Source organism: Limanda limanda, chromosome 9 (genome assembly GCF_963576545.1).
Source record: "Limanda limanda chromosome 9, fLimLim1.1, whole genome shotgun sequence".
Classification (NCBI taxonomy): domain Eukaryota; kingdom Metazoa; phylum Chordata; class Actinopteri; order Pleuronectiformes; family Pleuronectidae; genus Limanda; species Limanda limanda.
In genome coordinates, this window is record NC_083644.1 from 15,771,540 (window position 1) to 15,783,959 (window position 12,420).

Here is a 12,420-nt window from a genome sequence, read left to right on the forward strand (position 1 = left end):
TCAGTTCTTTGTTGAGTTTCTGCACATTTACTTTTTTTTGGTGCTGGTGTACTACTTTGAAAATATTGTTATGTTGGAGCACTTGTCCTGATGGTTGTTTAATATTCGCTGTACCACTTCAAGGAGATAGATGTTCTGTTGCATCGTTTTTAACACCTACTTCCTGTATGTTCAAAGGTGCCTGTGTTGGTCTGTGTTGCTTTTGTTTAGGTAAAATAGATCATGATGTATTTCTCCTAGAGAAAGATATCAGTGTTTTTCCAGTGACATAGGAGTAAGAGCCAGACACCCAATCTGCTGACACATCCATTGTTTTCAGTTTAGATTTTTGCTCAGGCCCTCATGTAGACAGCTACTCCCCAGTCACGCTGATGAAGGCACCTTTGATCCTTTGAGGAAGTCTGGCCAGTTACCATCAGACTTCACAGACGCTGACTTAACTCAGACTTTGTTCTCTAGATTCTAGAGTCTAGAAAGCTTGCATGTTTTTCCAGTTTAAACTTTAACAGGTCTCAGGCTGGCACAGCTGTGAACAGCAGTTTGGCTGTTAATGGCTTTTCTTCATATTCCTGTGAGGTCGTCTTTAGCGGGAGGAGAAGCCCCCTCAAAGTCAGACCACAACATGACTGTGTGCCGAAGCAAGTCCGAAGCAGCGATAGCTGTAGCATCAGACATGGTTAGATAAAGATTTATTACCAACGCATCTGTTTGATTCTAAACTGTCGGATTTTTCCATGTCAGAGTTACAGCTGTGCAGCAGTTAACGGTGCTGCAAGACATTTGTCATCTGACTGGTTTGGCATCGAGTTTTTATTGTGTTGTCACTAGTCCAGAGTGTCCTTTGTCTTTACAGGCCCCAGCTTTATATATGGGCTGATTTTTGAAGGAAGTCTTTTATTGTGTGCGTTTTGCGTTTTCATTTTCCTGCTTTTGGTTTTGTTTCACAGCCAACCAGATTGTTCCGGGTGCTCGAGTGAGCTCAGACAGATAGAGACAGATGCTGTGTCACATCTGCTCTACCAATAGTGGAGTAATTACCTTTTAATGGATATTATGTAATGAAATTGTCTGGGCCCCTGTGTGAGTGTGTGTGGTTGGAGTATGTGACCTATTAAGGGGACATAATTAACAAACTCTGTATCTGAGTGAGCCTCAACCCATTCACACACACACTTCTCTGTCATTAGCCAAATCAATTCCAGCTATAGGTTTCCTGATGTAGGTTTTGTTGAAGCCTGACATTCACTGGCCTCCAGTCAGCGGCAGACAGACCTGCTGGCCTTTCATGTCAACAAGGCTTTAAACAATAGTATTCATATCTACAACAGTACAGTACATTGCTGGAAAACTCTCTGAACACTTGATGTTTCTGTTCAACATTTACAAACAGTTACAAACCGTACCTGACCAGGCAGTGACAGACCCAAGCCTTTTTTCAATCAATGGATGGATTCTATTAATTAATCTATGGATTTCATGTAAATATAGTATATGTGTTAATATGAAAATACCAACATGTTGTTTGACGTGGTTATGGTTACCGTTGCACTGACACCCAACTGTGTTTGTCTCTTCGTCCTCAGGAGGCCGAGACAGGATTCGTTCCGAGTGTTCAAGACTTTGATAAGAAGCTCGCTGAAGCTGATGCCTACCTGCAGATTCTGATTGACCAGTTAAAGGTAGGACTCGATGTGGAAACACCTGTCAATCCTTCTCATTTCATTTGTGATGATTCACATCTTCATAAAGATGTCAAATATATAGATCTTCCACCACTCACATTGACGTGTTCGGTTAAAGATCCGGATGATGTCCATTTGAAAAAGTCCATGTTCCACGCTAAAGGCATCTCTTTCATTTGAAGCTGTGACATGACCTTCCTCCTTTATCTTTGGTCTTCTTTTTCCGGATGGTGTCACTCTTCAACAAAACAGAAGTTGTTTAAGATTAAGATTTGTGGTAGTACTGTGATAAAGCACAAAACCATGTACTGAAAGAAGCAGCAGAATGTCGTCTCAGGCAGAAAAATGTAAAGGAGTAAGTGCCCTTTCCTGGTGAGAAGAGCTTGCTGCTTTCCGCCACATTATCTGAAGCCATGTCCTCTGTACACATTAACCTTCTGATAATCTCGGTGCTCATTTCACCATAGACCCGTCTCAGCTCATATTCCATTCCTCTTCTTTCCTCTCTCACACAGCTGTTTGATGAGAAGATCAAGGACTGCAAAGAGGATGAATCACGCAGAGTGAGTACCAGTAGAGCTGCTCTGTCCTTGTGCCTTAGCTTTCCGGTCCGTGTTCTCGCTGTCATTAGAGCAGTGGCTCACAGCAGGGAAACGTGCTGACACACAGACCTGGAAAGAGAAGATGATGACGATCATAGCATGCGAATACACACTTTGATATGTGTAGTTTGTCAGTTTAAAGACGTCATATTTTTAAAACGTAAAATATAAAATCATTCAAAATATTCGTCTCCACCAAAAATTGTCCTGAACCGACGGACTGAATGCATTATGTTGTCGATACAAAATGAAAAATGCTCAGTATGATCTACCTGAACCAAAAAAAGAAAAAATGTTGTCTGATCAACTGTTAAAAACCCAAAGATATTTAATTTACAATTATATTAAACTGAGAAGAGCAGCAAATCACCACATTTGAGATGCTTGGACCACACAGTTATGTTTTAGATATGGTTAATGAAATGATTAATTTGAGTTGATGCATAACTTTCTTTTAATCAGCTTCTAGTTTCAGCTCTGACACAGCTAGCCCATTAGCTATATATGGGACACATTAAAATTGTACTCTACTGAAAATAATTAAGATATGCCAATTAGGAATTGTTGTTAGAACCAGTATTCTGTAGTTGTAATACTTAGAACCACAGCTCCCTAAAAGTGAAGCCAAAGCTACCTGATGACTACAGGCAGTGTTGGGATAAAGTTATCATCATTATTATTATTAATATTATTATCGCAGGACCTCGATACTGCAATGCCATCTCCTGATTGTTGATTTGGCTCCAAATGTGCACGATGGCAGGGGATACATCCGTAATATTTCAGCTTCATTTCTGAATATTATGAGGAAGTAGACAATTGGTCCATCTTTATTTACTGTCAGTGGGATAAACCCAACAGTTGCAATTCTTGTTTTTCAGCTGTTTAGGTCCTTTCAGAGAGTCTTTTCAGTTCTGTTGAAGGAAGCGGTTCAGTTTCAGGAATGTATTAGGAGCCTCTGTGTGTTTTTTTTGTTTGTTTTTTTACAAGGAGCAATGTGATTCACTTCCTCTCTGACATGAACTCTGTTCTTTATCGCTTTGGCTTTTCATTGTAACCAGTCTCTTGACTGTGGGAAATTGTCTCATAGGACAAAAATTAACAGAAGTGCTGCTTTGTCCAGTTGAGGATTATCACATTGATGTTTTACTCAAATCATTTATTTGCTGTTAAACTGGCTGAACCAGCATCTCTGCTTTTAAAGCTGGTATTTGTTTTAACACTGCTGTTGATTTTACTACCTTCTTATCTTTCTTTTCTTTTTTTTTTTTTTTACAGAAAATTGAAAATTTGAAAGAGACTACTTGTGTAAGTCAGAATTTTAACACATGTTTAATCCCATCGTTCAGTTTCTCTGAGCTCTTGGTTAATAAATTCAGTTTTTCTCTTTCAGAGTATGGTAGAGTCCATCAAGCACTGCATTGTACTGCTGCAAATCGCAAAGGTAAATACAATACGCTGCAGCTCGGTCTGCCATCTCACTGTAATCATTGTTCTTGTTAGACAACAGTAGCTTACACTTAATGTGTGTGTGTTTGTGGGATAGTTCCCTGCTTACGGTTGCTGTCTGGGCCAGTGGTTGAGGAGGGTGTAGTGCAGTATTTGTTTCATCACATGTTCCATTCAGCCCTTCCGAAAGGAAATGGAGCAATAATTTCTGCTTCATGTGGTTGTTAGGTGAGACTTGTAGCTGTTTGTAAAACTATGAAAAAAAAATTCCGGAATAAGAGTTGAGGAAACACGTACTGACAAAAACGTGTTTCCTTTTTGTTCCACCTCAAATGTATCAGTCCAATTACTTTTGAACGCCCAAATCATGAGCACTTTGTTTAAAGGGCCACAGCTCCCATACAGATCTTTCTCTTCAGGCCATTTTCACAGCAGACTTTTTGACCAATCGCAGAAGGGATCTGTAAATATTAAAATGAACAATTGCTGAATTCCATTCCTTCAGGGTCCTGGTGTTGTACATGCTGACTCACTGTGCACTGACACTCTTTCTTATCAGGACACTTGAACAGATCCATTGTTAATGTTATGAGTAAAACTAGCTTTTCCTCCTAACCATAACAGGTCAAAATATCTGCTGTGAAAAGGATACTATTGATATATAAACCTACTTAAACTGAAACTTGAATTTGATATTTTTTAATTTCAATGTGCAGAAGCCCGGAGATCAAACATGAGTGACTATCCACATACTTAGTCTTGTGTGGAGTTTGCCTTACAGATTGGAATTAATGAGAAATCCCGGTCTTACTTATACTGAAGGAAACGACAGGGGATTTTACCATGTGATGAAAGGATTACTGCATGTGGCAAGTTGGTGAATTTGATGACGCACCATGTGATAAGAGGGGATGGCTGTCACTGCTCTGGACCCAACAGATGCTCAGGATGCTTTATGAAATGACTCGTCCTACAGCAGTAGTCTAACATTGTTTTCTCAAAATTTTAAGGACCAAAGTAACGAACAGCAACACGCAAACGGACTTATAGTAAGTTTGACGTCCTCTGTCCATGACAAAAACATAAATCAAGGAAACTGCTAACCTTCTTTTCTGCCTTAATCGACTTTCCACTGTAGAACATCAGATGAATCAGATCTCTGTAGTGCATGCTGTCTAATTTGGAGATAAGCTTTATCTCAATCTCTTTTCCCTCACGTTTCGCCACCTCTGTCCTTCTTAATTAAGTTTCTACTTTCCTGATCTCATCTGGGATTTTAAATTATTTTGGCATGGTTGGGAGCTATTCTTTCCTTCATCAAGACAAGCATTGTGTATATGTCTGTGTGGAAACTTTTTGAGAGAAAATGCACAATATGTATGTGTACATGGACTACACATGTGTTTGCATGCCTCTATATGAGAGATTATTGCACTTCACTCCACCCAGTAATTCACCATTGATTTATCGAGTCCACACTGCCTGCTTATTGAACTACAGAGCACTAATGACTGGAAAGCCTTCCAGAGAACACTTAACTCGCTCTGCAGTCGTTCTGTCTTCATGTCAGAGGCCATATCTGAGTTTTGCATGTTTCATCTACAACAAGCTTATTTTACTGTTGATTGTTTTCCAAAAGCATTTCGGTTTTTAGACTTATTATTAATTTTCCAGGTAGCTATTTTTTTTATTAGATGGAAAATCTATCAGAGAAAATGTTGTCTTCTTTACTTCAAGTAGTCAAATCCTAATTCAGTTGTCTGCTGGGAGTCCAATTAATTAACTTTTAAAGGTTCAGTGTGTAGAATTTAGTGACATCTAGTGGTTAAGTTGCATGTTGCACCTGAAAACCCTTCACCTCACCCTCTCCCTCCAAACATGAAAATTAACCTGGGATTATTTTATATTCAATTACTACCGCTAGATCCCTACAACCTTTATCTTACAGACTGAACCTTTAAATGTGTAATAAAATTGTCATGCATGTCCATCTTTGCATGTTACTCACTGTTGACTTGCTTGCATACATGCAATAAACACCAGATAGTCTCCTGATATTATCTGGAGGGCCTGTGTGAGAATGCAAATACTGGAATGCTCCGGACATTCTGTGAAGATTTTTCTGTGAGCCATTAGTAAAACCTCTGGAGAATGTCTGTCACGTGTTAGAAACATCAAGAACCAGCCCCTAGCTCGCTCTCACATGGGCACATTCAGACGCAAAACTGGAAAAACACCAAAAAGAATACAAACGATCTGGGGCTGAATAAGAGGAGCCAAGACACAGAAGAAGTCAACTTGGAAAGACGATGAGATTTGAGAGCTTTGGGTGAGAAGGGCCAACGTCATTATGGATGTGCTGTAAACAAAGACACATGATTTCCGCAGCAGGATTTATACATCCTGTCCTTCCTCCTGCACGCTTCGACCCCGACGCCACCCCTCATCCAAATGCTCTGTAGATGTTCCTGTTGCTACGAACACATCTGACCCAGACAATCTCCGCTACGTTCTTCAGCTGTGAAAGGCATCCATTTCCTGGAGTTCATGTCCGAAAACAGCTTTAAAGCGTGAAGCTCATAAATGCAGTATTTTCAGCTGTCAATTCTCAAAGAGATCATTTTGGTCCCAAACGGTCTTTGCTCACAACTACTTCCATGCAACTGAAGGCCACTTGTATACATTTAATCAAAAAAACAATGGGCAGAACCTAGTAGTTTCCTGGAACTTGGAAAAATCAATGTTCCTTTATGCTTCGGAAAATGGGAACTACAGAAATGTGCATGGGTTGTTGATAATGTACTAACACATGTACCATCTCTTGTCTGATCGTTGAAGCAAGAATCCCACAGGGGCCATCCAGCTTGTTGACCTGCACTGCTCTTATAGCTGACTTAATCTCACAGTCATTAAGTACAGCATTACACAGTATAAATAGCACCGCATATATATAAGCTCTGTCTCCACATCTAACTGCACATGTTAGTTTTTTTTATGCCATAAGCTTTGTGCTTTAGAACATCAAAGTGTCTGTCACGTTGCCTGCGCCTCTGCAACGTGGAGGAAAAGGATAAATGCTCTGTTGACCTTTGTTTGAAATACCTGAAACACCAACTGCATGATGGATCGACCTCGTCAGGCGCTGCTCTGTTCTGCACGGCCAGAGAAATTGTCCCTGAAGTGCAGGAAGCCAGAAGCCTGTTCAGTATTCATCTGTCAAAATAATTTATGGCCTGTGATTGGTTAAAGGTTCGCCCTGCTGCTCGAGCTACCTGGTTTACCAATGTTCTATCCACACACAACAACAAATCTATCACACAACACTATGTTTTAAAGTCGTTTTTTACTGTTACTCTTCCCTTCCATCTGCTTTTGCTTTATGGCCGCCTTGCAAAGCCACAGGCTGGTCCCACCATGACAGACCAATATTTCTCTGATTGGCTATAATTAGTAGCTCTTGCCTCATGGAGTCACGTGGTGACAGGAAGTATAGGGCAGTGCAAAGGGAGGTGGAAAGGAAGGAAAAGAGGCAGGGAGATGAGAGAGATTCTGTCTGGGAACCATTGAGGTTTTTGGTGGTAATTATCTGGACACAAATTCAGAAAAACAATCTTCTCCTTTCACTGTGGTCGGCATGTTTCATGCAACACGCTCAGTCCTGTATACTGCAGTTGTTGAGGCCTGTCGTGGCTTGTTGTTCACGTCCTGGTACACTAATACAAACCTAATATTATCCCCTGCTACTTCTACTCCCCCTCAGCCTCACAGCCTCATGGCAATGGACGGACATTGAAGTGATTCACTGTACCTGGTCCTAGTTGTTTTTTTCCCATCTGCATTTGCTAGTTAGCTAAAACTATTCAATTGAATTTTGTGGAAGGGTTTGGGATTGACACAATAGAGATGGTCTTGTATTTTTGGTGCAGTTTAGGATGAAGGGTCCGATGCAGGGAGAAAAAGGATTTCACTGTCAGCATCATCCTGGACTTCTGAGAGAATAATTCATGGATCTTGAACAAAATTCCACATGTTTAGGGGAATGATATTTGTTTGGTGCAGAACCAAATAAACTACTGGGCTCTAGTGAATGTAAACGTGGTTTAATCAGGTGACTTATAGAGACCTTCTAGTTTCACATGGTTCTGTCAATGAAAAAGTAAAAATCAATTTTGAATAACAAGATAACACATCACATTGGCTAGATCCAGTGCAACGAAAAGCCCCGGGGGGAAGTTGTTGGGAAATGACAGTCGATAGGGTTTCACTTTGTTCGCTTGTGTTGCTGTTGGTGTTCCTGTCACTGTTGGGTCAGTGGGGCCAGTGACCCCATTACACAAAGTCATCAGGCTGCTTTGTGTGTCTGGGGTCACATACGTCAGACACAGTGTTAATGTTGCACTGACAAGGGTAAGATGTAACCACAGGGAAATCAGGAGTGATGCCCATGATACACATTTCGGTTGCTGCCCAATGGAGTTAATTGTCACTCTCTTTAGACTGGAAGGTTGATCAAGTTCAGGAGGTGCTGTTAGTTATTGTGAAAGGGTTCGGCTGGTGTCTGGCTTTCTGACATTGTTGTTGGTTTCATATTGATTAGATGAATGAAACCCTGGGAAATGGAGTGAAAGGAAATTGATCGGCCTGCGGTGGGTGGCACATATATATCTCACTGTTCTTGTTGCGTACATATAGCATTAAGCTGATCTATAACCAATACAGCTGTGAACTTGATGTCCAGTTTTTGGCTGAGAGCTTATTGACCTTTGCCTTGGATGTGAAAGGAATCACTGTTCCACTGTGGGTTGTATATTTAGTTCTACATGTTAGCGATATGCAGGCGCGTTGGGTCGTCTCTGGATATGCAGTTTGTGTCAGTTTAGATTGGTAAGCAGGCAGTGTTATTCTTGTGTCTGATGTCACAACTGATTGATGCAGTTTCTGTTGTTGATGGTGATGTTATTTTAATTTCCTCCAGAGCACCATCAACCCAGTGGATGGGATCTTCCAGCCACCTCTGGACAGCCCTGTAATCGACAGCACGATGCCAACACAGAACACACTACCTACAGGTACCTGTCGTCTGCCTCCTACAATCTCTTGCACTCATGTGGGTTCCTGTGTCTGATGTGTTATCACGTTTGATACACTTCACCCAGCTTTACTCACAGAGGTTATTAATGTTGTGTCACTTACTCAAAGGGGAAAACGGCTCCCCCTGGTGTTTGCATGTTTAACCTCCTCAAGCTGTTGTTCCCACTCAGTTGGACACAGTTAATTTTGTCACAGAATATATAAAGTGCTTGCTTACAAAATCTTTTTTTATTTGAATGATTCAAATCTTTCACAGTGAGAGTAGAGACAGTGGAATGAAACCTGAAGCGATTTCTACTCTGCCAAAATCAATATTATTATCCAGGCTTTTGATAAATGTTTAAAAATGTGCTTTAATAGTTTGAAGGTGAAAGATAAGTCCCTTATCACAAGATTGCAGCCGTGTTCAGTTGCATGACATAAATTATGGTTATACAAAATCTTTAATTGAGTACAATCTTTCTTGGTTATTTTTGTTCTCCGACTTTGACTAGACTTTTGACAAATGCTGTTAAAATGAAAACTTCAAACTAGGCCAGTCTAGTTTCAGTCTGATAACAGAATGAGAAATCCCTCTCAGGACTGAAGCCTGTGTTTACAGCGTCTCGGGTTATTTCCCCAGCCTCTTGGAACTGCTCTCGATGAGGTGCTGCTTTTAATGTGATTTGGCTTCAGCCTCAAAAACTCATCCACTTTCTCTTTTTTGCCAAAGACGCTTCTCAGGTGTGTAAATCAGAGCAACGACCTTCCACGTTACCTGTTGGTCCCGTTGTCACGGTGATGGGCAGTCTGCAAACCCCAACTCCCAACAGCACAGGTGAAAGTTCACTTCACTCGAGCAGCCAGTTATACTAAAGCACTACTCGGAAAAAGTATTAGTTGTTATAATGATCATTCACTGTGAGTTATTACTTCCAATGATCTGAACAAAAATGATAAACTGTAGGAGCTAGTCATTTTCCTGGTTTTGTGCTTTAGTACAGTCCCCCCCAGTATACATTTGTCCATCCATCCATTGCATGTTTGGTAAACTAGTGCAGTGCCTGTTCTTAACATGCTGGTATGGAATGGGCTCTTTGTTTGGCCTGTGGTGATGCTGCTCGCATGAAACTGTAAAAGTGACCTGCACTAATTGAGCCACAGCAAGAAATGACCTGCGACTGAACTCAGTCCACAGAACCCTGAAGCTGCTGCTCTCAGAGCTGTTTTCCTGTTTTTTCAAAGTTCGGTAAAGCTTGACTCGGTGCACAGACGACAGACCTGGAGAATCGGTTGTCGTGAACGTGTTGTCGTCGCGATGGACAACGTCACTTCCGTTAATGAGTCCCAGGGCCAATACAGAGATACAGCTTGAGATTCAGGAAGCTATGAGATATAATATTAATAATATACTATTTTATAAATCTAATCTAATTTCAAGGTCCATTTACTAGCTGTTCCGGTGTTTTCAGGTATGTTACATGATCTTCATTAGCAGATGGAATTTTCTCATTTGTCCTGGTATGGTTTTATTATAGAGCTTTAATCTATGTTGTCTTAGAAGTGACATCATAAGGATTATGTTGTCCTTGCGGCTGACCAGAATAATAAAAAGAAAATTCTAAATGTCCGTTAAGTTCATTTTATGCAGTTTTAGATCATATCACATAATCTTTAATAGCAGATGGATCTTGTGTGAAGTCAGATGCCTGTTGTTTGTGTAGAAAATGGCTGTATTTCTCATTTTGCTCTTACAAAAAACTAGAGTTTCAACAGGAAGGAGGATACTTAGACAGAAAACTGATCGAGTCCTTACCAGGATGCTATTTCTCCTTTTTAGTTCCTCTCTACAAGCTAATGGAATAAGAAGTCCACCACATGAACAAAAGCAGTTATACTATATTACTGTTACTGTTCTTCTCCAGCCCGGAGTGTTGTGTCCATGAACATAAAGTAAATTGAAAAGGCCAAGTACAAAAGCAAGGTGCTCCTGCCTATTTGTCTTCTGTGCTGAGGCAGCAATATTAAAACGCTGTGCTGTGCATTAAGGAGGCTGGAGAGCGCTGTCAATACGCTCTGCAGTGTAAGTCTTCACTGTGTTAATGACAGGTTACTGTACATGGTGTTCAGGACTGGGCTCCCGTTAAAGAAGAGCATTTTTTTCTGTATGAATAAACAAACCTTATTTTAAAATACTGCAACAGAAGACTGATGCTGACACTTGATATTTTCCCCTCCTCTGTCAGGGAGCGGTCCATCAGGCCCCAGCAGCGGCGGCGCCTCCCCGGGTCTCATCCCCCTGCCCTCGCACTCGGTGCCAGATTTCTCCTATTCCTCCAGCGAGGATGAGTTCTACGACGCTGATGAGTTTTACCAGAGCACCACTTCCCCGAAACACTGCAAAGAGTGAGTACAGCAGCACCCCCGCACCTCCAAGCAACCTGCACTGCACAGAGGGATTCTTTGCTTCAGAGTTTGAAATAAACACTTTAGTTTACTTCAGTGTTTGGCAGCTCAGCTGGCAAAACGCAACTCTGCAGTTGCAGTTAAACACGTGTGCAACAGAATTGTCTGTGAAATCCTTCTCATTCTTTTATCTCCTCATCTCTCCGGCTTCCTGCCTCCTTTCCGCTCCTGCTATCTCCTCCTCTCGCCCTCAGTCCCTCAGGGCCTGCAGCCGCCCAGCCTCTCTCTAGTAAAGACACAGCGTTGAAACGACCAGACACCACCGAGTCCCTCAACTCGTCCATGTCCAATGGAACCACAGAAGCAGGTAAAAAGGGAAACGCTCGCAAGAGACACAGGTATAATGGACGTGATTAATGTTGTTTCAGCCATGTAAGACGTGTCCTCTGCTGTTGTCCTCAGATGCGTTTGATAGCCATGACGACCATGATGACGGAGAGGGCGAGTCCGTGGAGGAGCACAAGAGCGTCATCATGCATCTGCTGTCACAAGTTCGTCTGGGCATGGACCTCACAAAGGTAGAGAGATCAGAGCAGTGAACTTAAGTATGAGAGTCTCTTTGCTCTGTATGCCTTTCTACCACTGCAGTGCAGTCAATCCTCCTTTTACACACTAACATCATCTGTGTGAACTCTTTCTTTTCAACAACCACAACAGTTTTTTTCATCTTCATTATATTTCACAGGTGGTCCTGCCAACCTTCATCCTAGAGAGGAGATCTTTGTTAGAAATGTATGCAGACTTCTTTGCACATCCCGACTTATTTGTAAGGTACGTACCATTCCAACAACTTCTGTGTTCTGTTCCAGTCCTTGTTTTAATCAGATTCATTTCAGATTGAGAGCTGAGTCTTTAATTTGTCTTCCACTAGTATTGCTGAGCAGGAGGAGCCCCGGGACCGCATGGTTCAGGTGGTGAAGTGGTACCTGTCTGCCTTCCACGCAGGGAGGAAAGGCTCAGTGGCCAAGAAACCTTACAATCCAATCCTGGGAGAAGTTTTCTACTGCCACTGGGATCTGCCCACAGAGGCAGAGGAGCCACCCCCACCCACGGTGAGACCTCATGCATCTGTAGACAACACCACAACATACGAAAAGACTTTGTCCACACTGTAGCTGAAAGGCACTTTGGCTAAAAACCTTGTGAGCCTG

General features: G+C 41.7%; 1 protein-coding gene across 5 annotated transcripts in view; it reads left to right on the forward strand.

The window, feature by feature from the left end:
* osbpl9 (oxysterol binding protein-like 9) overlaps positions 1 to 12,420 on the forward strand; it is a 34,696-nt gene that overhangs the window by 17,826 nt on the left and 4,450 nt on the right. For 4 of the 5 annotated variants that reach the window (XM_061077645.1, XM_061077642.1, XM_061077644.1 and 1 more), the window contains 12 exons: positions 1,584 to 1,679; positions 2,198 to 2,245; positions 3,563 to 3,592; positions 3,678 to 3,728; positions 4,744 to 4,782; positions 8,709 to 8,802; positions 9,537 to 9,641; positions 11,050 to 11,209; positions 11,464 to 11,576; positions 11,672 to 11,787; positions 11,955 to 12,040; positions 12,141 to 12,321. In XM_061077645.1, coding sequence (XP_060933628.1) covers positions 1,584 to 1,679; positions 2,198 to 2,245; positions 3,563 to 3,592; positions 3,678 to 3,728; positions 4,744 to 4,782; positions 8,709 to 8,802; positions 9,537 to 9,641; positions 11,050 to 11,209; positions 11,464 to 11,576; positions 11,672 to 11,787; positions 11,955 to 12,040; positions 12,141 to 12,321 — 1,119 coding nt within the window. The remainder of the gene's footprint in view (positions 1 to 1,583; positions 1,680 to 2,197; positions 2,246 to 3,562; positions 3,593 to 3,677; positions 3,729 to 4,743; positions 4,783 to 8,708; positions 8,803 to 9,536; positions 9,642 to 11,049; positions 11,210 to 11,463; positions 11,577 to 11,671; positions 11,788 to 11,954; positions 12,041 to 12,140; positions 12,322 to 12,420) is intronic. The other variant, XM_061077643.1, reaches the window with a different exon arrangement.